At 42.1% G+C, this 25951-nt stretch overlaps 1 protein-coding gene across 3 annotated transcripts in view; it reads left to right on the top strand.

Annotated features, from left to right (window-relative positions):
* The first annotated feature begins 2778 nt into the window (after window positions 1-2778).
* The window catches only part of dntt (deoxynucleotidyltransferase, terminal), a 144596-nt gene continuing 121423 nt past the window's right edge, over window positions 2779-25951 (top strand). The window contains exons 1-3 of one of the 3 annotated variants that reach the window (XM_036215509.1): window positions 2779-3730; window positions 8483-8657; window positions 13054-13155. In XM_036215509.1, the coding sequence (XP_036071402.1) occupies window positions 3546-3730; window positions 8483-8657; window positions 13054-13155 (462 nt within the window). In that variant the 5' untranslated portion in view covers window positions 2779-3545. Of the gene's footprint in view, window positions 3731-8328; window positions 8658-13053; window positions 13156-25951 lie in introns of those variants that run through there. The other 2 variants (XM_024296425.2, XM_024296427.2) reach the window with 2 other exon arrangements.

The raw sequence follows: 25951 nt of genomic DNA, 5'->3' as shown, positions 1-25951 counted from the left end.
CTACAGTACAGTGTCGTGAAGGCTAAACATTACCTGAACAGATCGGAACATATTGACAGTTACGACTAACCCTTGTGCTATCCTATGCAGGTTAACCTTGGGAGTGGGGTCCTCTGGACCCCACAAGACAGCACGCTGAACTTCTTTCTTCAACTATTTTTTCTTTTCACTGGTGTCCATGGCAGACATGAAATCCTGTCCACCTTTGTTATAGGAGGGATAACACTTCAATATAAGGGTGGGGTTATCTGGGCCCCTTAAGATAGCATACAGGCTAAAGCAGGGCTACTATAATACTGCTCAAGCAAATGAAGGCCAGTTCAGTCAGCTGTGCGCTGCTCCATGGAGAACTACAGGTGGGGGAGCAGTGACAGACTGTCATGCAGACTGTTATTTACATTCAGTAGTGATGGGTAGATGAAGCTTTATGAAGCCTTAAAGCCTTCAATTGTTTCACCACAGTGTAAAGCTTCTCTCATCACGACCTCATCCTAAACCTGACACAGGATGGGATTAAAATGCTGTTTGATGCCACAAACCAGAGACTCAAGGTGATCGAGGTGTATGACCTTAGAAAAGTCAAAATACTGTGGAGTGCATGGAAAATCTACCGGATGCAAAAATATTAGTATGACTTCGAAGTTTGTGGCATTTTGAAATTCATTTTTTCCCACAGAAGCATTATTTGGAGATAATGAAAATGATCATTAACAGCAAGTGTTAGCGGCTGGGTGGCTCAGTGGGGTAACTGTAGGACTGGCAAGCGGGAGCCCTGGGTTCAGTCCCTGGAGTGTCCGCTGATCTCCATCCAGACTGGGTTCTTAGGCAAGACCCTTGACACTGATGCTTGACTGGGCCCCTGTGCCCTTCAAGTACAGGGTTGTGTCAGGCATCTGGCGTAAAAACTCTGCGAAACAGTGTGTGCTGTTTTGCTGTCACGATCCTGAAATGGAATAAGCCAAAAGCTGAAGAAGACAGTGAAGTGAGGGTAAGAATGGGAACTGTTAAGATTTTTTTGGATGCCAAACCAAACTCAAACAGGTACTTTAAGGTGCTACTCAGCAGCGTGACAGGATGAGGGAGAGCACTTGAATGTGACTACAATGTTTTATAGAGCTGTGTATCGATAATAATTTCCAGAAATGATTCAATTCAATTCACCAGAGCCTGGCTCGAGTCAATTCGTTTTTTTTATTTTTTATTTGATCCTCTTAGTTCAATAAATTTTAGTCTACACAGTTTAAACTTTTATACATGTTTAGAAATAGATGAATAATCTACTCTATGTTTTGAATATATTGACATTAATGATCCAGTTCACATACTGTAAATGTATCAGTGAAATAATGAGATTGTTAATATCATCCAGTGTTACATAGATTCTCTAAAGGAGAAGTTCTAACTAAAATGTTCAGATCATTAACATGTAAACATTGTTCTGCTTCTCCTGGAGGACGTTTCAGTTTGGACACTAGGTCACGCTGTAGCATTACACCTTATTCCAGAAGAAGAAGAAACACTATGCAAGAAAAATGGTGCTTTAGATCTCAACTTGTTACTTTAAAAATATTGCCTTTGAAGAGTTTGGAAATTCATACCTGTGTGAGTTTATAAAGATGTTCATTTAGTCAGCAATGTATGTTTAGTTTGACGAGTGTTAGCATTAGCTGTCCTATGGGAAATTCCATTAAAGGTTAGCAGCAAGGGGACTTAAGCTTTATGTGGTAAATCAATCCCTATTTTTATGAATTGATTATTGATCTATCAAGCTTAAATGGATTCAAATTAATTAATCTATTTTATCAACCCAGACCTAATGTTTTATTTCCTTCTTTCAGCTGCACTGAATCGGTTTTTACACACGCTGAAGTAAATACAGATTTCCTCGCTCATCGCCATGACGCCGGTCTAAAACTTTCGCTTCACCCTCTGCATTTTGAGTGAAGCTGAGTGCATCCTCACCGCCTTACCTATCCTTATATGAGCCCGCCCACTATCACTAGAAAGATTGGCTAGACTCATAATCCACATTTTTACATGGTACAAACTAGACACAGTTTTGGTCCTCTTCAAAATGGTAAATGGCGTATATGTAGCGCTTTCTACCCTCCTTCGAGGACCCAAAGCGCTTCACAGTCACAGACCCATTCACTCATTTACCCATTCACCCATTCACCCATTCACCCATTCACACATTCACACATTCACACACTGGTGGTGGCTCTACTGCTGAACACTGGCGCCAATCTCCCACCAGAGGCAATTGGGGGTGGCGGGAATCGAACCCGCAATCTTCCAATCAGGATTCGACCATACCACTGTTGGTTTGGGCAATTACTGCACTTTTGCAACATTGAGATCGGGCCAAGTATTATTGTTGAGGGGAAACTTTGTCTTTCTTTTTTTTTACATAAATCCTCCTAAATCTTCAAACTATCTTTCGACTCTCACTCTAAATCAACACCCACAATTTGAACGGAGCCAGAGGGATTCATTTTGCTGTCAAAACTAGAGGCTCAATCTGAACCACCTAATGAATCAGTCACATGGTCCAGCCGGGCAGCGAGGCTTCAGACCTCCTCATTCCTTCTCTCAAATGAAGCTAGCCTTTATAATGCGCGTTGAGTAAACACCCCGTCATGCTTCAAAGCCTCCATACAGAACGTCACATCACTAATATTCAGACTAGGGCCTGGAATGATTTTTCATTATCCGTCCTGTCTCACAGAGCTGGAGCTTTTGAGTACAGTTAACCGGAAAACTGAAACGTTTTCTTTTCTGGCAGATCTGTGGTGAAGATGCCATTAGTGTTTTTATAAGAAGAATTATGTGGCAGAGCAAATTCCCTGAGATGTATTCCTCACTATGTTTAATAAGGCCCTCATAAATGCAATCAATCATCACCGGCTCGCACAGACCATACCTGGATGTCAGCAAAGGCCATGTAAAAGTCTGTGGCTTCTCCTGGGATTCCCCACGGAGCCTCTCATTTTTAGGCAGCAAGCTAATTAAAGCAGTGAAGCAGATGGGCCAGACTCTGTCTGGACATAATGAGATGGTGCGTGGCGAGACAAACCGGACATGGCAGAGCAGCTGTAAAAGATTTGAGAGGTGAGTTTCCTCCTGCCGAAGGAGAGAATGGGGGAACTTCAGAGCAGCTTTTCAGGAAGCTTGTGGATCAGACTCTGTTTACTTCTCCCAAATGTTGCTGAACAACTTTTACTGGAAATTAACTATGCCACCAGCATATTTTTTCCCGTTGTCTTTTTTTTTCTCTTTTGCTCCGAATCTTTGCATCTTGGCAGGTGGTTTTTGGTAAACACCGAATCCTCAACACCTGTTGCCACAGGCGTTTTCTGTCTGCCAACTCTTGCCAAGTCTGACAGAAGCTGTGAAAGGAATAAAAAAAAAAAAAAAACCTGATAGACCAACAAATACAAAAAAAACACATCTGCACTATAATAGAGGCCCCCTTTCTGTCTTGAAATTACAAATCAAGTTCACAGAAGCTTCCATTCCTGGGAGCAAAGGCAGTCTCCAAAAACATGCTCCGCTGGCCTCATCCGAGGAAAAGGCTCAGGTCTGAGGAAGCCCCGCTGGCCGGGAGTGAAAAGGCTGCGTTTGGAGATGTCCACATCTTCCTGGTAGAGAGGAAAATGGGCCGCAGTAGGAGAAGCTTTCTGACACAGCTGGCCAGGTCAAAGGGCTTTGTCGTAGAAGACGTTCTCAGGTTGGAAAAAGCTTACCTTCTTGTTCTTCTCTGACTGATCCAAGCTCAGGTTAACAATGTGAAAAGCTTTCCTGAATGTTCAACTCATGGCAACTAAGGACTGTGAAGTGCTGGGGGATGCAGGACCCTTTTACTTGCATTGTTAGTTTCTCTTAGGAAGGTTTTATGGTGTGCTTGTGACTGATGGTTTTTATTTGTAAGCCAAATGGAAAAGATTCCCAGAAGTAGGAAAAGGCTTCATTCTTTTAGTGGATACATTGAAGAACAACCCGAGTTCCAGAGGCAGAATCAGGGTTAGTGTTCATGCAGCAGGTGGATGCTCTTCAAATCTTGTGCGTTAAACTAAAACAAAAAGGGTATGGCGTAACATTTCTGCCAAACGTCCTCCATGAGCATGTATTAAACTCCATGCAGGCAATGAAGGTTCCACGGGCACAGGACAGTCTCCACGCCCACTTCTCTACTCCTGCACGCTGGAGAAACCCCTTCTTCGCGCTCGTGGGAGTATTCTTGCACTGCTGTGACCTCTCCTGCTCGCCTGTGAAAGTATTCTTATGCTCTTAGTATTCTTAAACGTTCATGTGTTTGGTTCATTTTTGTTTTTATTTTTTAATGGGAACATCAAAAATGATGTTTAGAAATTGATAAATAAACTAAGCAGACCTTTTTTTCTCCCTTTTTCATTTTTAATTTTATTTTCCGCTTTTTTTTCCCCTTCAGTGTTGAGTTTTACACGGGCGCGCACAAGAAGCTCCACGAGCGCAAAGTCATCAACTAGGGAGCAGAACTAGTTTTAGGCGCGTAAGAATACTTTCACAGGCGAGCAGGTGAGATCCCAGGTGAATAAGAATACTACCCGAGGACAGGGAAGAGGTCTCACGAGTGCGCCGGAGTAGGAGTGGCGTGGAGACTGCCCTGCCTCCATGAAACGATCCTTGCGTGCGTGGAGTTTGATATACGCTCGTGGTAGAGTTTTCCCCCAAATGTAACGCCATCAAAATAACTGCACAAACACTGATCATCAAGAAATAAAAGAAACATCTTGGCTGTTATAGAAAGCTGAAGATAACACCATACATTATTTCATGCTGGTTTCTTCCAAACTCGTTTATTGAAGCATTAAGGTGCAATCAGAAAACCACAGACTGACTCATGAATAGTTGATTTGGGGGTTGGAGCTGTTTCTTTTCTTTACCTTAAGGGATTTTCCACTGCAGCCATAACTCACAGCTCTAACATAACCTCATTAAAGGAAGGTGAACAAAGCAGCTGAACTGATTGTGGAAAGGCAGAGCAAAAGCTACTGTTGTGTCATGGGATCTTGAAGAAGAGACGTTCTGTTTCAGTGACAGCACAATCTTGTCTTCATCCTTCCTATTTCTTGAAGAAAATATCCTAATTATACCTTTGGCACCAGTTGAACTGGGAAGTAAGATCCCTCTGGTTGACGATTAAAAAAAATATGAATTCTTTTTGAGGCTGTTTGAGTTTCAGCCTCATTTAGTGGAAGAAAAGTTATAGGAATTGATTATATCTTTACAAAGCAACAACAACAAGCTGCGGTATGCAGACAAACTGTCCTGCCGTGAAATATATTCAGTGAGAGTGAGAAGAAAAGAAAGAGTGTCTGAGCGTGTTTTGTGAGTGTTCCTGCCAGACACACGAGCTCGGTGGTGGCAGCATTCCCAGAAACACAGCTTGAGCACTCCTTCGGTTACACTTGGCTTGATGCAATTGTTTGAAACTAACAACAGGAAGTGGAGCGCGCCTGCCTCAAACTGTCATTAATTCAGTACTGGTGTCCTGTGGAAACTTGCATATCACAATGTTCCTCCTTTTCAACCAGAAGTCCTTTGGCATGGTGAGATCATTCATAAGCTTCTGGCTACAGCCGCTGCAAAAGTTCTGTGACTGATCTATCAAGTCTTTACCACAGTTTGGACAAAACATTCTTCTGCTTTCCCTCCCATCCAGTCAGTGATGTATAGTGCCTACCTTTTCTAGTTTGTTATTACAGTTTCATTTTTTTAACATTTCATTTTGATTTCTTTCCTTTTCATTTTAGTGTCAGGGATTGTTTTGTTTCTAAAATACATTTATTTCTGAAAACTCGTCTTGCTGTTTAATTGTTGTTGTAATTTTTAATATGTTTTAGTGTTGACTGATTTGTTGATAGGATTTGCACTTCAGGGCCACCGTAGTTTAGGATAAAAGAAGTACCTGGGAGTTCAATGCAACTCAGACTTCCGTTTGCCAATTTACTAAACTTTCTGTTGCTACACGTCAAGAAGACAAATTCCAAATAGGGAACAAATCACTTTAAGTTGTCTTTATTATAAATACAGACACTGCTGTGATGGATCCAAGGTGAACCTCAGAAGAGGGCGGGGTCCATCTGGGAGGAGCCACAGCCAACCTGCACAAACCCATCCATCTGTGGCCCGTTTTAGGGTCAGACCTACAAAAGTGGGAAATCAGAGCCTGGACAGTTCTTCAATCCATGACAGGGGAACACTGAGCAACCATACACATTCACATTCAGATAAATCAAAAACCCAAAACATAATGATAAAAAAACAATGATAGAATGATGACAGAACAGAATAACAGCTCAGATCTGGTTCCCACATTCTATGCACTTTGAAGTTCTCTGTATTTGAACTTAAAAAAGGATTTCTGTGGAAACCCAGTGGCCACAGCGATGTGTTCAACAGACAGAGGATTAGTTTCGCCAGTGATTGAGCCAATTAGGGTTTAGCTTGAGCCCTGCTGGGACGGCCCTTAAAGAGCATTTCCACTGGTTTAGACTAGGGTGGGAGAGAGGGAGAGGAGCATGCTGGGAGTCATTATGTCCGTCTGAATGCTCTGATTGGGAACAGTACTTGGATGTCCGTGGAAGGAATGGGAGGTGAAGACTGCAAAGTCTGTTGAGTCGGTGTGTGCAGAAAGGGTGGGGCACCGCTTGAACGACTGCACCCCCACCAGAAATAGGAGGGATGCACAGAAGGCTTGTGGTTATTGTAGTGCATCCAGTGTCGATTCCAAAACAGTGCAAGTAAGAGAATGAATTCAATGTAAGCTGCATTTCAAGAGCTGACTGACGGAGTCCGGAGTTTCAGTACATCAGGATCTTCATCTTGCTTTTTGCAAAAATATTCAATCAACAATGTTTAGCTTTAAAATGAAATGTTTTCATTTTTTATTTGGAGCCATTTTAATGTATATGACAGCTAAAACCAAAGAGTCAATATATCAAGCACATTATCTGATCAAATCCACCCATCCTGCACTTTCTCACTCCACTTTTTTGTCCTTCCCCACCAGTTTCTAACTCCCTCCCTTATGAGGGCAGCATCTTCCAACAGCTGCACCCATTGCAGATGACATTTGCACTTCCTGTCCAGATAACACTGATCTACAGTGAAACGAAAAAACCTGAATTGCACTGAGCTGGAGCCGGTTGATCTTGTTTGAAATGATGAGTTAACAAACTGAAGTCTTGAGGTGGAGTTGTAGTATTTCCTTTGACTCCACTTGGATGAATGCGAATTTCCATCCACTAAACAATCTGAACTAAGTTTGGCAACTTTTATTCTATACCGTATGATGAAAAACATCATCTTATCAAATCACCTACACTCACCATCCACTTTATTAGGTACACCTAGCTAGAACCAGGTTGGACCCCCTTTTGCCTTCAGAACTGCTTGGTGGCAAAGATTCAACAAAGTACTGGACACATTCCTCAGAGTTTGGTCCATATTAACTTGATAGCATCACAGCTGCTGCAGATTTGTCCAAAGTGTGTCAAGAAAATATCTCCCACACCATAACACCACCACCACCACTCTGAACTGTTGATACAAGACAGGATGGATCCATGTTTTCATGTTGTTGATGTTACCATCTGAATGTAGCAGGAATAGAGACTCATCAGACCAGACAACGCTTTTCCATCTTCTATTGTCCAGTTTTGGTGATTCTGTGTGAATTGTAGCCTCAGTTTCCTGTAGCTGTCAGCAGTGATATCTGGTGTGTTCTGCTGTAGTTCATCTGCATCAAGGTTGGACATGTTGTGTGTTCAGAGATGTTCTTCTGCAGACCTCTGCTGTAACCATCTGAGTTCCTGTTGTCTTTCTATCAGCTGGAACCAGTCTGGACATTCTCCTCTGACCTCTGACATCAACAAGACATTTCCAGCCCAACTGCTGCTCTCTGGATATTTTCTCTTTTCCTGACCATTCTCTGTAAACCCTAGAGATGGTTGTGGGTGTAAATCCCAGTAGATCATCAGTTTCTTAAATCCTCAGACCAGCCCGTCTGACACCATGTTCAGAGTCACTTCAATCTCCTTTCTTCCTCATTCTGATTATCAGTTTGAACTGCAGCAGATCATCTTGATCATCTCTACTTGTCTAAATGCAGTGAGTTGCTGCCATGTGATTGGCTGATTAGAAATGAGTGTTAATGAGCAGATGCACAGGTGTGTCTGGTGAAGTGGACGGTGAGTGTAACTGGTGTATTTTCTTCAAACTGGCTGCATTTTTCCAAACAAGAGCATCCACATTAGTTGTTAATTCTGCTGCTTTTAAAACCAATATGATCTGTTTGCTCACTTCCTGTTTTACACATGATATATCCTCTTTCCATGAAAATCACAGGAACAGCTTAGATTGTATTAAGAGCGTTGCTCTACAAGAGTCTTAAAAACATTTGATTACTAAAAGACGTCTTTTTTCTTTTGTTTGGCAGTGATGCCGTCACTCATGTGGTTTCAGAGGACGGGGAGGCCTCTTCACTCTGGGCGTGGCTTAAAGATCACTCTCGCTCAGATCTGTCGAGGATGCATGTGTTGGACATCAGCTGGTTCACCGACAGCATGAAAGAGAAGAGACCTGTTGCTGTGGAAACTAAACACCTCATCCAGGTTTGTTCTCATTGCACTAGACAAAAGCTCTCATTTCAGCAGATTAACAGGAAGAGTCTTCATATTTTAATAACTCAAAATCAGGAAGACTGTTGTTCTTTTGTGAGATAAAAAAAACCCCACTGGTGTGATGTTCGACAGATGAGATCAAATCATTTTAAGGAGAAAAAAGTTCTTCCAAAACTTTGTTTTTCTAAATCACTAAATCTGAAATAATTATTTCCATATTAAACCACCAGATGTCAGTATTTGTAAAATGTACCCACTTTACTATTATTGTTTTAGCATCATTTTTACTATTTGTGAACTTCTTTCCTCACTGTGAAAATGTTTAAAGTCCTCCCATTTATAACAGTGACCGCTCATTCAATCCCACCGTCGTTCATATTGTGGGGGGTTATAAAATGAACCCATCAGCTGGACAAAGATGCATACATCCTTTCACAGATGCACATATTCTCCCCTGAGAATGGCAGTGCTTGGTAGCATATGGTTCTAGAATAAAGAAATATGTTCTCTCCGTCCGTTTCCACTGAGGAATTAAAGACATTCAAGTTTGCCACTTTGCCAGGCAGCATTTATGCTTATTTTGATCAGCCTGGAGTAACAGTGACAATGAAATGATGTGTGCCCCACTGGGGAAACCCTCTTCTGCATTCTGTGGAATTGTTTCTGCATGACCACGTTGTACACCAGTGGCGTGCCTCTATTTGGCTGCATCATTAGCAGGCAGCGCCAATAATACCATGCTGACATTTATTGACCCATCTCCCTGGGTAACCAAGCCAGCTTCCATGTCTATTTTGTGGTTCTGTTTCTTTCTGAAGCTAAAGGAGGAAAGTGCAGTGGCCTTTATGCAGCAACACTTACTCTGTGTGTGTTTTTTACGAGTGTGAAATCTATTTAAGAAGCCACAAAAACGGTTCCTGGTGGGCACACATCCTTTCCCATGATATTCTGGAAATTATCTGCTTTGCTGCTTTAAATATTTGGATTGCAGAGAGGCTGTTAGCCCAGATACAACGGAAATGTGTAGAAAGCCTACCAATGAACAAACACCTGAACACAGAAACAGGTGAGCTCAGCCTCTCAGGGGAATAAGTGGGTTTAAGGCCAAGCAGTTCTCACAATAGGTGGAACCCCACTGACATTTGCCCTGTCCACTGACCCGATAGGTTTTCATTAACTCCCTCCTCTGCTTGGGTGACAGACAATAAAATGATCCTGGAGTCTCTGCAGTTTAGATAGGAGCACAAGAGGTCTCTTACTCCACCTTTTAATCTCGGGAGGACTCTGTCAGCCCACATTGGCTGAGTTAAAGTGGGGCTAAAACTGATTTTTTAGTCTCAGATTCTGCAAGTTGTCTCTCTTCAAAACATGAGATGTCTTTAATATTAAATTACAGATGCATTTCAGCCTCCGTATTTTCCAGAGTCTAAACACACGTGGCGTACTGCTGTACTCATGTCAAATTCACGTCAACGCTTGTCCAAAAATGTGTCCATAAACTGATGCTCTCATCCTGTGTGGGAGAAACTGTCAAGCTTTTAGCATTATTGCTACCTGGAATGATTGACTGTTGAATGTTGAGAGATCAGATTTACTTAATTTAAGCATGTCTTCATATCTGGGTTTATGAGATCATTCAATCTTTTTTTACTCTAGTTCTTTTACCTTGTAGTGCAGGAGCTGCATCTGAATGATGGCGATTTTTGCTGAACTTCCTGAGTCTGTAACCCAGTTTGATGACTGGCTATCCCGCATTAGTCCAAGGACAGAAAACATTAAAACTAGAATGATAATGTCTCGATACAAATAAGAAAAATATCTTAAAGATTTTGTCTGACTGACTGGACATTGCTGCTTCGACTGCATTGCTGTCATCAGCAAATACACCTGCAGTGCACTCCGGTTGCTGTTAGCGGGGAACAACCTCTTAAAAGCAATTGGTTTGTTAGTGGAAAAATAACTAATATACAAGCCTATTTATGTTTTTAAAAAATCAGATATAAGTTCCTTCTTAGCATAAGTCACAATCCTGGGCAAATTATGAAAATGTGACTTATTATGAAAGATACAGCATTAAGGTGACAGAATTGACAAATCGCATTAGAATCACATTGAATGATTTAAAAAAATACTTACTTGTTTAAAGCTGCAAAAAATAAGTATTTGGTCAGTAAAAAAGTTCACCTCAATGCTTTATAACAGGGGTATTCAAATCCAGGCCTCGAGGGCCGGTGTCCTACATGTTTTCCAACCAACCTTCCATTGAAGCTCCTTATTGGCTAAACATACCTGATCCTGGAAATTAGCAGCAGATAAGGCAGGATTTCTGGAAAACCTGCAGGAAGCTGGCCCTCGAGGCCTGGATTTGGGCCTCTCTGCTGTAGGTTTTCCAGAAATCCTGCCTTATCTGCTGCTAATTTCCTGGATCAGGTATGTTTAGCCAATAAGGAGCTTCAATGGAAGGTTGGTTGGAAAACATGTAGGACACCGGCCCTCGAGGCCTGGATTTGAATACCCCTGCTTTATAATGTGACCTAGGTTTCAATGACAGAGGTCAAAGTTTTCCTGCAGGTTTGTACACATTTATGTGGTATCTAGGTCTATTCTTAATGCAGATCTTCTCCAGAGCTGTGGTGTTTGGGGGCTGTTGCAGGTAAACACAGACTTTCGACTCCCTCCACAGATTCTCTATTGGATTGAGGTCCAGAGAATGGCTAGAACACTTCAGAACCCCGAAATGTTTCTTGCGTAGCTACTCCTTCGCTGCCTCTTTGATGTGTTTGGAATCCTGTCATGTTGGAGAATTTAGCCACATTTCATCCTCAGTGGTCTCACTGATGGATGGAGGTTTCTGCTCCAAATCTCACCACACATCGTTCCATTCTTTCAGTCCTCCTGTTCCCATTGCTGAAAAGCAGCCCTAAATCCTGATGTTCCACCCCCATGCTTCACAGTGGCTTCTCCCTAAAAAATGCGGTTTATACCAAGGAGTTCTATTTTGATCTCATCTGACCACCTGACGTTCTCTAGGTCCTCTTCTGGATCATCCAGAGGATCTCTGGAGGACTTTACACACATCTGGACGTGCAGGTTTAAGCAGGAGGAACCTTGAAGCTCTGAAGGACTAGAATCTATGACAGCAGCATCTGTTGCCATAGTAGCATTTGTTACTGTGGCCCCAGGCCTCTTCTGACCAGACCCCCAATGTAGTCCCTAAGATCATTTGTACCCCACAAGGTGAGCTCCTTCATGGAGCTTCAGATAGGGGGAGATCATAGGCGATCTTGTATTTCTTCATTTTCTTGGAATTGCTCCAACAGTTGATCTCTTCTCTCCCAGCTGTTGCTTATTTTACATTGGTTTATCCCAGTCTGGTTGAGGTCTACAGTCCTGGTGTCCTTTGACGGCTCTTTGGTGGAGAGGTTTCAGGGTGTGAATAGGTGTGTTTTATACAGATAATAAGTCTATGGTTCAAACAGGTCACATTAATGCAGGTAATGAGTGGAGGACAGAAAACACAGGACTGCTAAGCTTACTGCCTTCATGGGAGCGCACTTTAAATGAAAAACCCCAAAGCTCTTCAGACGTTGAATCTGCTGCATTGTTTGCTTGTTCACCGCTTTACATAAAAATAAAACTGCACCGCCTAAAGAAAACAACAACACCTTGGTCTCGTCTTCAAAACAGTCTCTGTGCTGAACATCCAAACTTTTTTTTTATTCTTACAACTTGCAGAATGGGTGACTGTCAAAAAACAGAGATGACCAGGAAGATATTTCCTCCAACATCATGTTGTGAGCTTAGACATCCACTGGTTACAGACCTCTGAGCCAGATGACCATGAATTGGATGAAGTTGGTACAAAAGTGGATGAGGAAAGTCTCCTAACAAGGATAAGATCAGGTCTGAGTTTTCAGGACTCAGTCCTGCAGTTTCCGGTTCCCTGTGGGTGATGAGCATTCTCCTCTTCTGTCTGTGGAATTTCATGGACTGTTCTATATCAAATCTTCAGGAATATTAATTTGTTAATCCATTTATTAAAATAAAGTCAAACTAATCTTTTTGAGTGAAGAGCTGAACTAGAGGAGGCAAATTGGATGATGGTGAGTAGATTTGTGAAGCCATGGATAAGGAGGTGTAATAGACTTGGATGCCACCAGACTGTGAGATGAGCGTCATTAGCCTGTTTCCTTGGAGACACAAAGACATAAAAATAACTTTTCTGAGGCGACTGGCTGCATTTTTAAGTGATGTAATGTGAACTTGTGGCTTTGGCACACCAGACATGGCTTAGCACACACATTAAAAAAGCCAGTCAAAAATGAAGGTTTAGGTAAACACCCCCCCCCGTGTATGTGTGTAAGTCTGTGGTTATTTTTGTACACAGGATGTCTTGCCGGAAGTTTCTACTCCCACATCTGCGGCCGCAGTTTCTCAGTACGCCTGCCAGAGACGGACGACAACAGAAAATCACAACAAGAATCTCACAGTAAGAAGCTGCTCCTCTAACCTGGCTGGAAGTCCCGCTGTGCCACCAGAGGCTGTCTCTTATTGCGCTGTTTACAAATCTCCCTAATCAGTTCTGCTCTAATTGGATAGCAGGCTGGCCTCACTCAGCAGCACCCTGACACCCTCAAAAAACACATTAACCTGCAAATGAGGAGCATCTGCAGCTGTGGCACGTCGGAGGTGCAACAGCTGACATGTTCATGATCCTTGGCATGGGGCGGGCACAGACACGCCCCCAGGCCCAGCTGTGGATGTGACACTCCTCACAAGCAATGATAGATCTGTCTCTCTGCCATCTGGTGAGCGCCGTGTGAGGGAGGCGTGGACAAAGTCAGCGGCTGAGGAAGGGGTCGCTCCGGTTCCCCCACAGAATGCCAATGAGGGCAATCATCAGGTGTTGATGAGGGTGAGAGGAAGATGAAAGAATGTTGCCTTGAAGATGACACGAGGTGCAGACGGCTCCAGTCTGTTGGAGCTCTGCAAAATCATCCCTGACGCCTTCAGATCACATGCTTTAGTCGTATGCAAAGAACACCATCAAATCAATGAACTAATGCAAACTCTCTCTTCCTTTACCTGGCCCACAAAAACTTTCTTCATCCAAGTTGAAAATGACCAAGATGACAACTAGATCAGTGATTATTAACCATGGGACTTAAGATTGGGCTGTGGCCCAATCTAGGTCCGCGAGCGCCCCCTTAGGCTGCAAAAGAATTCTGTTCTGAACTTGAGGGCCGCGGGACCTGAAAGAAGTTTCCTCCCACTTGGCGGAAGTTATATTTATTTACATACATTTTTATAAGCTCTTTTTAATGCTGCTGTTATAAGTCGGACGTCATAGTTTCGTACTGATCAATTGAAATTAATCTTTGAATTTAATAAAAGGGGGAAGATGAAATTTGATCTGACGGCTGCAAGGCTGAGCAGAGCTTGGGGAGGGGCGGCGCTAAGCGCGTGCAGGTGCGGAGCGGTCTTGTTCAGCAGAACATGAATGGACTGTGAGACTAGATCAGAGATCTCCAACCTGAGGTTCTGGAGCCACATGCAGCTCTTTCCCTCCTCCATTGTGGCTGTTTGGGTTTGAAGAAAAAAACAATTTGAATAAATGATGGTTTGTAGCATTGGTTCATTTACTTTAATTATGTACATTTTGTTACTTATGTTTAGATTTTTAACAAAACTGAGCAAAATTATGGTAAAATGTTTAATCTGCTATCAGAGCGGATTATTATCAGAATGACATCATCTTATTACATTTAGTTTAAAAGTATTTTTATTCTACACCAAAGTTGTTGTGTTTGTATTCAATAGTCAAAGGAGAAAAAGATGAAGGAATACTAAAGTACAATGATAGAAAAGACATTATTACATGTTTAGTTCAAGTAAATCTGCTGCAGCTGGAGGATCTGATCAAACACAAGATGATTTTATTTGGAAAGGAACTTGTATGAGCTACTTTCAAAAGTAAAAGAAGTTAATTTTATAAAGAAAAACTAAATTTCAGAGATGATTTTAAATCTATATTTTATTAATAAATGTCTCATTGGCCACAAAAACATAAATAAAGTATTGTTCTAACTTTGATGTGTGGACTTTGTGGCTCTCGTTGGGTTTTAGTCCAGAGGAAACTGGTTCATATGAATCTTAGTAACGGCATAACAAAAATCTACTTTCACCCCCCTTAATATTTGAATGGGCCTTGAATCACTTTGTACTGGGAAAATTGGGCCCCAGTGTGAAAAAGGTTTAGAACCTCTGAGCTAGATGTCATTAATTGTAGGTTGGTGTGACTTTTAGTTTTGATGGGGATGTTCTTTCTTCACCACATTTGGGCCAGAAAATGTTGCAAAGCATTGGGCAAGACAACGAGCCTAACTGCTGCAAGGCTGCTGTAAATTCAAGGATTTGCCCATTACTTGTGGATCAAAGGACTGTTTTGGTTTTGGTCTTTCGTGTCCAAAGAGAAAGAAAGGGACAGCAGGTGTGTAAATTGACCTCCTCCTCAGAAATCTGTTAAACTACGACTCTAGAATGGTTCCATAGCACCTAAACTTTTAGAAAAGGTTATCTGGAATTAGTTTTTAGAAATTTTTTTTTTTAGAAATTGAGTAAACCTCTTGAATAGGAAACAACACATCTTCAACTTAAAAAACTTGAAGAACTTAGCCTTACTTACCTCATAATGTGTTCAGACCAAATGTGATTTGCAGGGTGGCTGGACGCTCCCTCAGCAACACAGTCGCAGCAAAATGCGTACATATTCCACGACTTTGCACTCTGAAATACCGTGTATATTATACGCCAAACACGGTTTTTGCGTGCATATGATACGCAATGGTAGAGAATAGGTTGCTCCGGCGTACAATATACACCACTTTTTAGGTTTTGTTTTGATCACGTGATCAGAAATCCTCCGGCTCTTTTCTAAATGACGTCGTTCCTGGTTAAGGTTAGGATTACGGTTATGGTTAGGGTTAGAAAAGCAAATTGTTCGTTTGTGGGGCTGTCTGTGATGCTCACGCCTCCACCAGGGGACGTGTCAAACGTGGAAAACAGACTTTAACACGTTTAGGACCGCGCGTATTATATGCACGCAAAAACCGGTTTTGGAGTATATTATACACGGTATTTCCCAAATCGTGGAATATGTACGCATTTTACTGAGACTGGGCTGCCCCCAGAGATGGGGGGAGAAGTTCGGTCACCCGGAGAGAGCTCAGAGTAGAGCCGCTTCTCCTCCACATTTAGGGGAGTCAGTTGAGGAGGGTCTGGCTTCTGGTCCAGGTATCTCCTGGAAGCCTCCCTGGTGAGGTGTTCCGGGCATGTCCCACTGGGCGGAGGCCCCGGGGAAAACCCAGGACACGCTGGAGAGACTATGTTTCTGGGCTGGCCTGGGAATGTCTCGGGGTCCAACAGAGGAGCTGTAGGAAGTGGCCTGGGAGAGGGAAGTCTGGGCATCTTTGTTTAGACTGCTGCCCCCGGGACCCAGTCCCGGATGAGGGAAAGAAGATGAATGGCTGGAGGATGGATGGATGGTGATTTTTGTGGCAGATGCATCCAGTTTCAATGTTTTGTCTTGCAGCGTGATTTGAGGATTCGGTGGGTCAATCTAACAGCAGTGCGATTTGAGCGTCACGTGGAGTTTTGGGCAGAATGGTGCATCAAGAATTTGAAAATTGGAACATTTAACAATAAGACACATCGCATCAACCAATCCGAAACTCAGCTTTAGCCCGTGATGTGTTCAATGACTTGATCAGTGAGTGGAGTCTTTAATTTTCTTCTTATTTTTTTAATCTCCTTGGACTTGTGCGAGACAGCAAGTTGTCTGAGTCATGGAGTTACGGAAGAACCACTGAAAGAGGCTGTCATTAAGACACAGCTCCTGCAGGAGTGAACCTCACTGTACTGGAAGAGTCTGAATGATCTCATGAACCTAGACATGGAGACATGTTTACTGATGTTTTGTAGAACTGTTTTTGTAGAACTGTTTTTGTAGACGTCTCTCAACATCATTTGTGCCTTCCATGCATTGTAATTGTGATATACAAAGACGCAGCTCCATGTTGTGATCAGGCTAAAAACATTTGGCAGTAGCGAATCGCGTTCAGTGTGAATGCAGCATTACAGAAAATAAAGGGTTGGCCTCCAGTACAGCTACATCAAGCCCCGTGGACTGTCAAAACTGGGCCTTTAACAGTTTGTAGATTGCAGTTTTATGAGGCTACTCCACTATTGGTTTCAGGTGCATTATCTGTTCCTGTATTTAGAAAATGTATACAAACATCGTCTGTAACCCCTCTAGAATCATGAACAACCCTAAACCTCATTTATTGCTTACTCTTGACGTAGAGAAGGAATCATGATGCTGTACTGTATTTTTAAAAATCTCCCTCAATGTGCATGGGGGAATTTGTCCCGTGGAGTTTGCCAGATATACTAAGCATAACCTATTAGAACCTGAGAAGAACCTGCTTCATTAGGAGTCAGTCCCTCTGTGCCACACATAATGTTCTTAATCTATGTTCACGAGTGCACGCTGCTGCTCTTCTTGGTTCCATAATTTCACACGTGCACAGTGAGGCACTCAGAGCCGCACACATGGAGTCTGTTTGCATGGGCAGTCAGGTGCAAATGTGCTCGCCACCGCCGTGTCTCACCTGGGGAGAGCTGCTGTTTAATTGTTATCCCTGATTTCTTTCCACAGCATTAACTTCTTAATTAGCAATCCCACTAAGTTTCTCCATCCCAATGATTACCTCATTATCTCCACATAAAGCCACATCGACAGAGACTTTCCCATTAGGGTGAAAGGTTGTTCCAGCTGTGGACCACAGAAAACAACAGGTAGATGCCTTCACTCAAGTAAAGCAGCCATTGCTACAGTCGTCTGAGTCAGTCAGAAATACGTTGCCTTCCTCAGGTGTTGACAAAGTCCCTGTGAGAGCCAGGCTGTAGCAAATCCAGCAGATGATACGCTGGTGTGGTTGCACTAATGAGGAACAAGCAGCTGATCTATAATAGTGTGACAACTGATCTGTGCTGCTGTGGAGTGGTCTTATCCCTGTGAACACTTCTATTTCAAATAAACTGTCATCTGACTCAAACCCCCAAACTCCATGAGTTACTTTGTGTTTCTGGCTGCAGTTATAAACTTCAACAACAGAATTAGTCATGCATTGTTTTTGTTATCCATTTCTCTATTTTCCATATACTTTTACCTTTAGTGGATGTAAGTCAATTTCTGCTTCAACACTACATTTACAATCATTTGTATAATCCAATCTAATGCTTGTGCCAAGCATTCTTGGTGACATTTTGTCCTCAAATAAAAGAGAATCAGGTTACATTTCTAGCAGAATCAGTGCACTGTGGTGCACAGCTGTTTCTTCTGAGATCTTCAAACTGTTCAGGCTGAGCGTGTACTTCCATTCACTTTGGAAGAATTTGTTTTTCAGAGGTAATAGACATTAAAAGCGTACCGAACGAGATTGGCATGTCAGGGAGCTTCAATGTTAGGTCAATACATAGATGCGATCAGAGGTCCTGCAGGGAGATTTGACCGTGGGCCGTGGCGCAGCAGTCTGAAGTTTGGATGCACAGCTAATCTTTGGCTCCTCTACATGAGATCAAATATCAGAACTTTTGTTTGTGTTGCATCAACCAATCAGGGACTTCGGCATGTGATGTGTCAATGTCATGAGCAGCAGGGGGAGTCCAGAACTAACATGGAGGACAATCTGATGGTTCTCCTACTGAACTTTATGCAACTTTTCTTATTTGCATTGAGACAATAACAAAAGGGTCTTTTAATTTATTATTTGTTTTCTCCTTGGACTAATGCAGGACTAAAGTCATCAAACTGAGTCACAGAGAGACAGAAGTACTGCTGACTTCATCTGTTCACCAGTTGAAGATGGTGAACCTCACCATACTGGTAGAGTGAATGATCTCATGAACACAAACTCTTCAAAAAAAAACAAAAAAAAAACCTGAACTCCCATCATCATCAGTGCCAGCTAGCTCTATCTTTTCCCGCTCTATCCCTTTCTGTGGCTGCGGGAGTCTAACCCGGCTGCTGCTGGGTGAAGGCGGGGTACGTTGCCAGTCCACACTCCCACATGAACACTCCCACATGCACACTCCCACATGAACACTCCCACATGAACACTCCCACATGAACACTCCCACATGAACACTCCCACATGCACACTTCCACATGAACACTCCCACATGCACACTTCCACATGAACACTTCCACATGCACACCTAAGGACATTTTAGTCTAATCAATGAACCTATGAAGCATGTTTTTGGACTGTTCTAGGAAGCCAAAGTGCCTGAAGAGAACCCACCAATGAACAAGGAGAACATACAACTAACAGACAGGAGTCCTTTAGGTTAAAATAATTAGTCTAAATCTGATTAATCCTCACACACAAGCTAGAGACAGAACAGGCTCAACAGAAATAATGTGTTACCTGCTGGTTGTGGGAAGAGCATCACCTTTTGCATTTTTTGAAAGCAGACACAAATTCTGTATCACTGCAGCTCCCCACTTGTTTGATGGTTGGTCTTTATTTGAACAGTGTCCAGACTAGAGGACGTATGCAAACCAGACTACTCACTTTTCATGCTTTCTCATTTTAGCTTTAGCTGCAGTTTCAATTTAGACGGGAAATCCTAAATGAGATATTTCCTTTTTCTGTCTTCTCTAAAACAGACTGAATGAGTGGACTGCAGGGCTCTGCCCTTTAAGGTGCCTCAAAATGTTCAAACCCTTCAGAGATCACTTTTTCAACCACTTTTTAACTTTAAGTTTAGAACAGATCCAACTCACATAAAAAGATTCAAGCTGGAACATCTTCAGCTCATGGAGAAATGTGTGTGCAGGAATGTTGACTGAGCTGCAAAACCTCCAGCAAAGCTCCTGCTGGCAGTTCTAAGACTTGTACAGCAAGTCTATCTAATGTTAGTGAATTTACAATCAAGATTCTGATTCAAGATTTTCAAAAGGTAAAATATTTAAAATGAACGTCATGAATGCTTTCATTTTCATCTGCTTTAACTCTTTATCACTGGGACTCCAGTGTTTATGTTCTTTGATTTACTGTTAATTTTCAACCGTTAACACTGTAATTCCAGTAGCTTGTGAATGAGAAAACCGGCTCAACAAGCCGTTCCAGTATGTTAAAGATTTTGTGTTTAAGCGTCATTATCAACGCCACAGGTGTTAAAGGCTTAAAGGGCCCATATCATGATTTTCTTAAGCCTTTTAGAGCAAAATATCCATATATGTGATCACATGTTACCTTTGGTATAATTGTAGCCTGGAAAATGATGTTGCCTCACAGGACACAATAACTGGGGTTTCATACAGCAATTTATTATTTTTAAATCACACTCGAAAATGTTCACAGACTTGCTTTCTGTAAGTAAAACAAGATCTCAGAATTTCTTTGACAACTGGTTGGTCTTGTGGCAAAAGATTTGACCAAAAGAAATGTTAAATAAAGTAACAAAAATATGGCAGTGCACTCTGACCACAGAGAATGAACACAAAAAACAAAATTACTTACATTGGAAAAGTTACAAATAAATAATCAAACAAAACTCATCGTTTTCAGCTGTTTTACACACACTGGAAATTGCGCAGTTTTCTCACAAGCTCTCACGGCTTTCTCACTACATCATTTCTGTCCTCTATAAAATCCATGTAAAACTAAATAATCATGCAGAAACACCAAAATAACTCCAACGAAGTAATATTGAAAGATGGCTTTTACATGTTTTGAATAAATTACCTTAAAACTTGGTGGATATTTTGTCTATCATGTAGATGAAACAACCGCGGAGCAGACAGCTAAACAGGAAGACAAACAGGAAAACAACTGCTTTGCGTCTTTTTCAAAATAAAATGTCCAGCGATAACTTCTGTGACACTGCCCTCTACTGGTTAAGCACAACAACATTTAAAGTAACAGCACATTAACAGTAACATTTATTAAAAAATATCTAATAGAAAATAGAGCGGCTGGGTGGCTCAGTGGGCTAGGTGAAGGGCTGACACCCAGGAGCCCTGGGTTCGATTCCCAGGTTGTCCACTGATCCCCATCCAGATTGGGTCCTTGATTCTGCTGCCTAACTGGGTCCCTGTGCCCCTCAAGTACAGGGTTGTGTCAGGAAGGGCATCTGGGGTAAAATCACTGATGTGAAACAGTGGGTGCTGTTACGCTGTGGGGACCCCGAAAGGGATAAGACCAAAGTGAACTACTACACAGAAAGAAAAACAATTAAAATACATTATTACCGTAACTAATAGATTTGCAAATTTTAAGTATTTTAGACACAGAGGGAATTGGTTGGCCATTTACCACTCTACTACATAATGAAGAACAAATTTATATAATATGAGTTAAATTTGGGAACTTTTTTCCTTCCCAAAATTAATACGACTCGATCCCTGAGGCTCCGCCTTTTGCTCCTTGTGGGCACCGCCCATTTCATGACATCGTCCTAGAGCCGTCCTCGGCTTTTGCAAACATAGATGTGCATACCTTTTTATCTGCCCTTTGTAGCCCGGGAGTTTATCCCAAAAATGTGTCAGCCGACCTTACATTCCAATCAGAATGGTGATGGTTAATGGGTTCATTTTGTGATAAATTCGTTCAAGAAATGTACACAACAACAACACAAACACTCACCTGAAAAAATGATGCGCTTGACGTGTGTGTGTGTGTGTGTGCATTAGCATGTGCATATGAGCTGTAGTTGTATTGTGTATGTGCTGACATGTTTGTGCGGCAAGAATTTTGGAGCCAACATGTTGACAAAGGATTTTAGTTTGCCTGATTTGATGATAGTTTTGACACTTTATGGATGGTAGAACTATTAAAAAAAATGTCAAATGCAATAACGACTTTAATAATGAGGCCATCCACATCTCTCCTTACAAATGTTTTATAAACAAGGAACTTTGTTTTTGTCCTGCGACGGAAGATGTGGCCCGTTTTCCCAGAGAAGTAGGTGGGATGGGCTCCAGCAACCCCATGACCAAAAAAGAGATTAGGCAATTGTGGATGATGGATGCATAGATAGATAGATGGATGAATGGACACTCAAGTTCAACAACCTCTGCAACATTCACACACAGATTTTGAAGGTAAACTTTTTAGCAAGTTGTGTGGTTGAACACATCTTTTGTTGAGCTAGCACATTCTCATCATTGATGTTTGGTGAAGGACCCCTCCTCGTCACTTTTTAATGTTTTGGGCATCCCCAATTCATCGTTTTTTTTAGGTTCTGGCTGTTCGTAAAATCAAGGGTCCGCAACCCTTGGGACACGGTAGCGGATGTGCACTGGTCCTGGGGATGCGTCCAGTACTGGTATCCTTATCATAACCCGGTACTGATTCACGTCTGGTACCACGTCTGGTACTGGTTTGGGTCCGGTTCCCAGGCCTGGTCCTTGGCTGCATGGCGCCCAAGGCAAAAGCAGAAAATGATGCCCTCTTCCGGGACTTCAGTTTGATAGTCTCAGGTGGGGCTCAAACCCGGGATCTCTTGATCATGCAGAAGGCAAACTAACTGACTGCACCCTGAGTGGGTTATCCATTGGAGAAAAGTAGGGGGATTTCAGATGAATTCATCTTTTTTGACCAAAATACAATTTTCAAGCAGTTTTATATAGAAGTAAGCCAGACCAACCTTTGCTTTGAGCCCGTTTCTCCTCCTCTTCCTTTTTTTCCCTTTATGCTGACCCTGAGGGCTTGTTTTTCCATCCTTAAAGTTTTACAGAAGCACCAACAGCAGTGTGCCCCTCTCCTCCCCCCAACCTAGCTTAGAGCGGTAGGAACTGCGCTGCACTGCAGTTATTGATTACATCAAACTTTTAAGTTATTTTATTTATATTTTTTGATCATTACTTTTTAAGTTTTACATTAAATGTGTGGTGTGCCAAACTATATTTTAAAAAAAATAAATATATATAATCATTGTAACTTGGTGCCCCCTCCAGCAGATGGCACCCTGGGCAGCCGCCTAAGTCACCCATGCTAAGGGCCATTCCAACACCGCATCTGGTCGGCTGTCGGTTACGGCAGAGGTTCTTAACCTTTTTCACACTGGGACCCAATTTTTCCAATACAAAGTTATTCAAGGCCCATTGAAATATTAAGGGGGGTGAAAGTAGATTTTTTGTTATGCCGTTACTAAGATTCATACGAACCAGTTTCCTCTGGACTAAAATCCAACAAGAGCCGCAAAGTCCCCATCTAAAGTTAAAAAAATACTTTATTTATGTTTTTGTGGCAATTGAGGCATTTATTGATAAAATATAGCTTTAAAATAATCTCTAAAATTGAGTTTTTCTTTATAAAATTAATTTGTTTTACTTTTGAAAGTAGCTCATACAAGCGCACTTCCATACCCTGTCATGTGCACGCCAGTAATATCGCTCAAAGCACCCCCACCTTGCGGCGACTGTGCCCGCGCACAGCACATCTCCATTCTTCTGCGTGCGCGTTTGCGCTCAGCCCATCTCCGTCCTTCCACGTGCGCGCCTGCGGGGCGGGGAAAGAGAAAAAAGTAGAAAAGACTAGAGTAATCATAAAAAGAGCTCGCCTCTCTTTAAAAAGTCAGAAGGGAAAAAGAGTCACGAAGGTGCGTCGTCATCCATGACTGTTGTCACGGTAGATTGGGATTAGATTAGATCGCTTTGGGTGGCGATGAATTGGAGACACCCAAAATGTTAAGAAGTGAAGCGGATGGACCCAGAATGAGACAGCCCGGGAACGAGAATAAGAGTGACCGCAGCTTTTGTCATGTGTGATAAGGTGAAAACCGGCCGCTCAGCTGATCTTTCCTGCCTTAGCGGTGCTCCACCTCCACCTCTTTTACCGGAACCGGAGCGTTCCGGTTTACGTTCACCCCTGGTGACACGTTTGATCCAGCTGGATTTCAGGTCTGCACACAGGTGGGGGCGTGTCTGTCGACTCTGCTGCTCGTCTCTCATTACAGCGGCAGGCGGGACTTTTGCGGAGAAATGCTGAGTTTCCGCGATTCTTTGACAATGGTAGTTGTTGTAGTAAACTCGTGTCGGACCCCATAACAGATCAAGTCTCATCTTCCCCCTTTTATTAAATTCAAAGATTAATTTCGATTGATCAGTACGAAACTATGACGTCCAACTTATAACAGCAGCATTAAAAAGACCTTATAAAAAAATTAATAAATAAATATAACTTCCACCAAGTGGGAGGAAACTGCATTCAGGTCCTGCGGCCCCCAGCAGTGTTAATTTCGTTGATGAAAAATTTTCGTCATTGTCTTCGTCAACGACATTATTCACCCAACGAAAACTAAACGAAAACGAAACAAAAACTCCCACCCAGACACGAAAACTTTAACAAAATTGATGCACTTTTTCGTCAACGAATAAAAACGAAACGAAAATGCTCTTTGAAGACGACATCCAATCATAATGACTGCTGGTGGAGGAGGGCGGGAGCCAATGCAGAGCGATCCAATCAGAACACAGAGTCCTGCAGCCGCCCGCTAAGACGCTATTTCAATGAATTGTGTCTGTGATATAGGTGAAAAATGTCTAATCCAGGTAGAAAAAGAAGAGTACATATAGGAACAAAAGTTATATTTAACGTAACCCTCAACAAGACGTTGTATGGAGCGACCATCACAGGCAAAAACACAAGAAAACTTGAAGCGACGTTAGCAGACAAGCCAGCCTGAAATCCACACAAAGGTAAACATACAAACACGATTATTTCCAGCGTATTGGGCTGAATCAGAATTCTCCCCCTAATGTCAGTAATGCGGTTTTGTTTTATCATGACGTTTGTAAAGTTATAAATCGATGTTTTAGCGTATTTCCGAGCGGTATCAGCTTCGTTGCTTCTTAAGATCAACAGACCGTTTTAATCTCCTACTCCATCACGTCTTACATGACAACAGCGCCCTCTATTGGCTGCTGGTGGTATTACAGTTCACCACACATGCTGTTCAAGCACATATAACATGCTCACAGGTGTCCTGGACAGCTTACTCCCTAGTGAATGTTTTTTTAATGCATTTTTACACTTGACTACCTCCTCAATACAAGTTTTTTTTTTATGTTCAGACATTTATAATGAGGCTGATGTTATTTACACATATTTACATATGGCCAGTACAGAATATTATGGAAATTCATGTTTTGTCCACATGTAATACGTGCAGCAGGATCCCGTTGCTGCATTTTAAGTATGTCCAAGGTTGGATTTATTTTGTTGGCCGTACGTATTTAAAATTGAACTTAAAGTCCCATTAATTGTCACGCTCCTAAATGTGTGAAACGTGTTCTCCACATTTGACCCATCCCTTGTTAACCCCTTTCCTCTGGGTCTGTGCGACTAAGAAAAAAGTTTAGCACTGGCTCCACGTTTTTTAAAATTACGTACAAATAGACACTTTCATATTGGAAATGGGATGGAATTATAATTATTTGTTGAAGTTGTTGAAGCTGAATTCACAAAAATGACAAGTTTGGAAAGCAAAGTGAAGTAAAATATTTTTTTCAAATTAGAAAGATCTTTGCGTGTTATTCATATGATCATACTTTGTCAATTTAATTTAAATGCTTTACCTTTATTCTATATTTTTGTCAACTAAATATCTACTGTAATTTAGTCGACTAAAATTTGACTAAAATTAATAGAATCAACATGACTAAATTGCGACTAAAACTAAACCCTATTTTAGTCAAAAGACTATGACTAAAACTAAATTAAAATTCTCTGTTAAAATTAACACTGGCCCCCAGCTTCAGGACAGATTTTTTTTCGGGGCCCACTAGGGGGCGCTCGCAGACCAGGATTGGGCTGGGGCCCTATGGTTAAGAATCACTGGTTTAATGCTGGCTCCTGATTGGTCAGTTTAAAGCTCCCTCCTGATTGGTCGGTTTTAAGCTGGCTCCTGATTGGTCGGTTTTAAGATGGCTCCTGATTGGCCGGTTTCAAGCTGGCTCCTGATTGGTCGGTTTTAAGCTGGCTCCCGATTGGTCGGTTTTAAACTGGCTCCCGATTGGTCGGTTTTAAGCTGGCTCCCGATTGGCCGGTTTTAAGCTGGCTCCCGATTGGCCGGTTTAAAGCCGGCTCCTGATTGGCCCATTTAAAGCCGGCTCCTGATTGGTTGGTTTCAAAGCCGGCTCCTGATTGGCCGGTTTAAAGGAGGCTCCTGATTGGTCGATTTAAAGCCGGCTCCTGATTGGTCGATTTAAAGCC

The sequence above is a fragment of the Oryzias melastigma genome, linkage group LG15, assembly GCF_002922805.2.
Source record: "Oryzias melastigma strain HK-1 linkage group LG15, ASM292280v2, whole genome shotgun sequence".
Taxonomy (NCBI): domain Eukaryota; kingdom Metazoa; phylum Chordata; class Actinopteri; order Beloniformes; family Adrianichthyidae; genus Oryzias; species Oryzias melastigma.
This window is presented reverse-complemented; position numbering and strand designations above follow the sequence as displayed.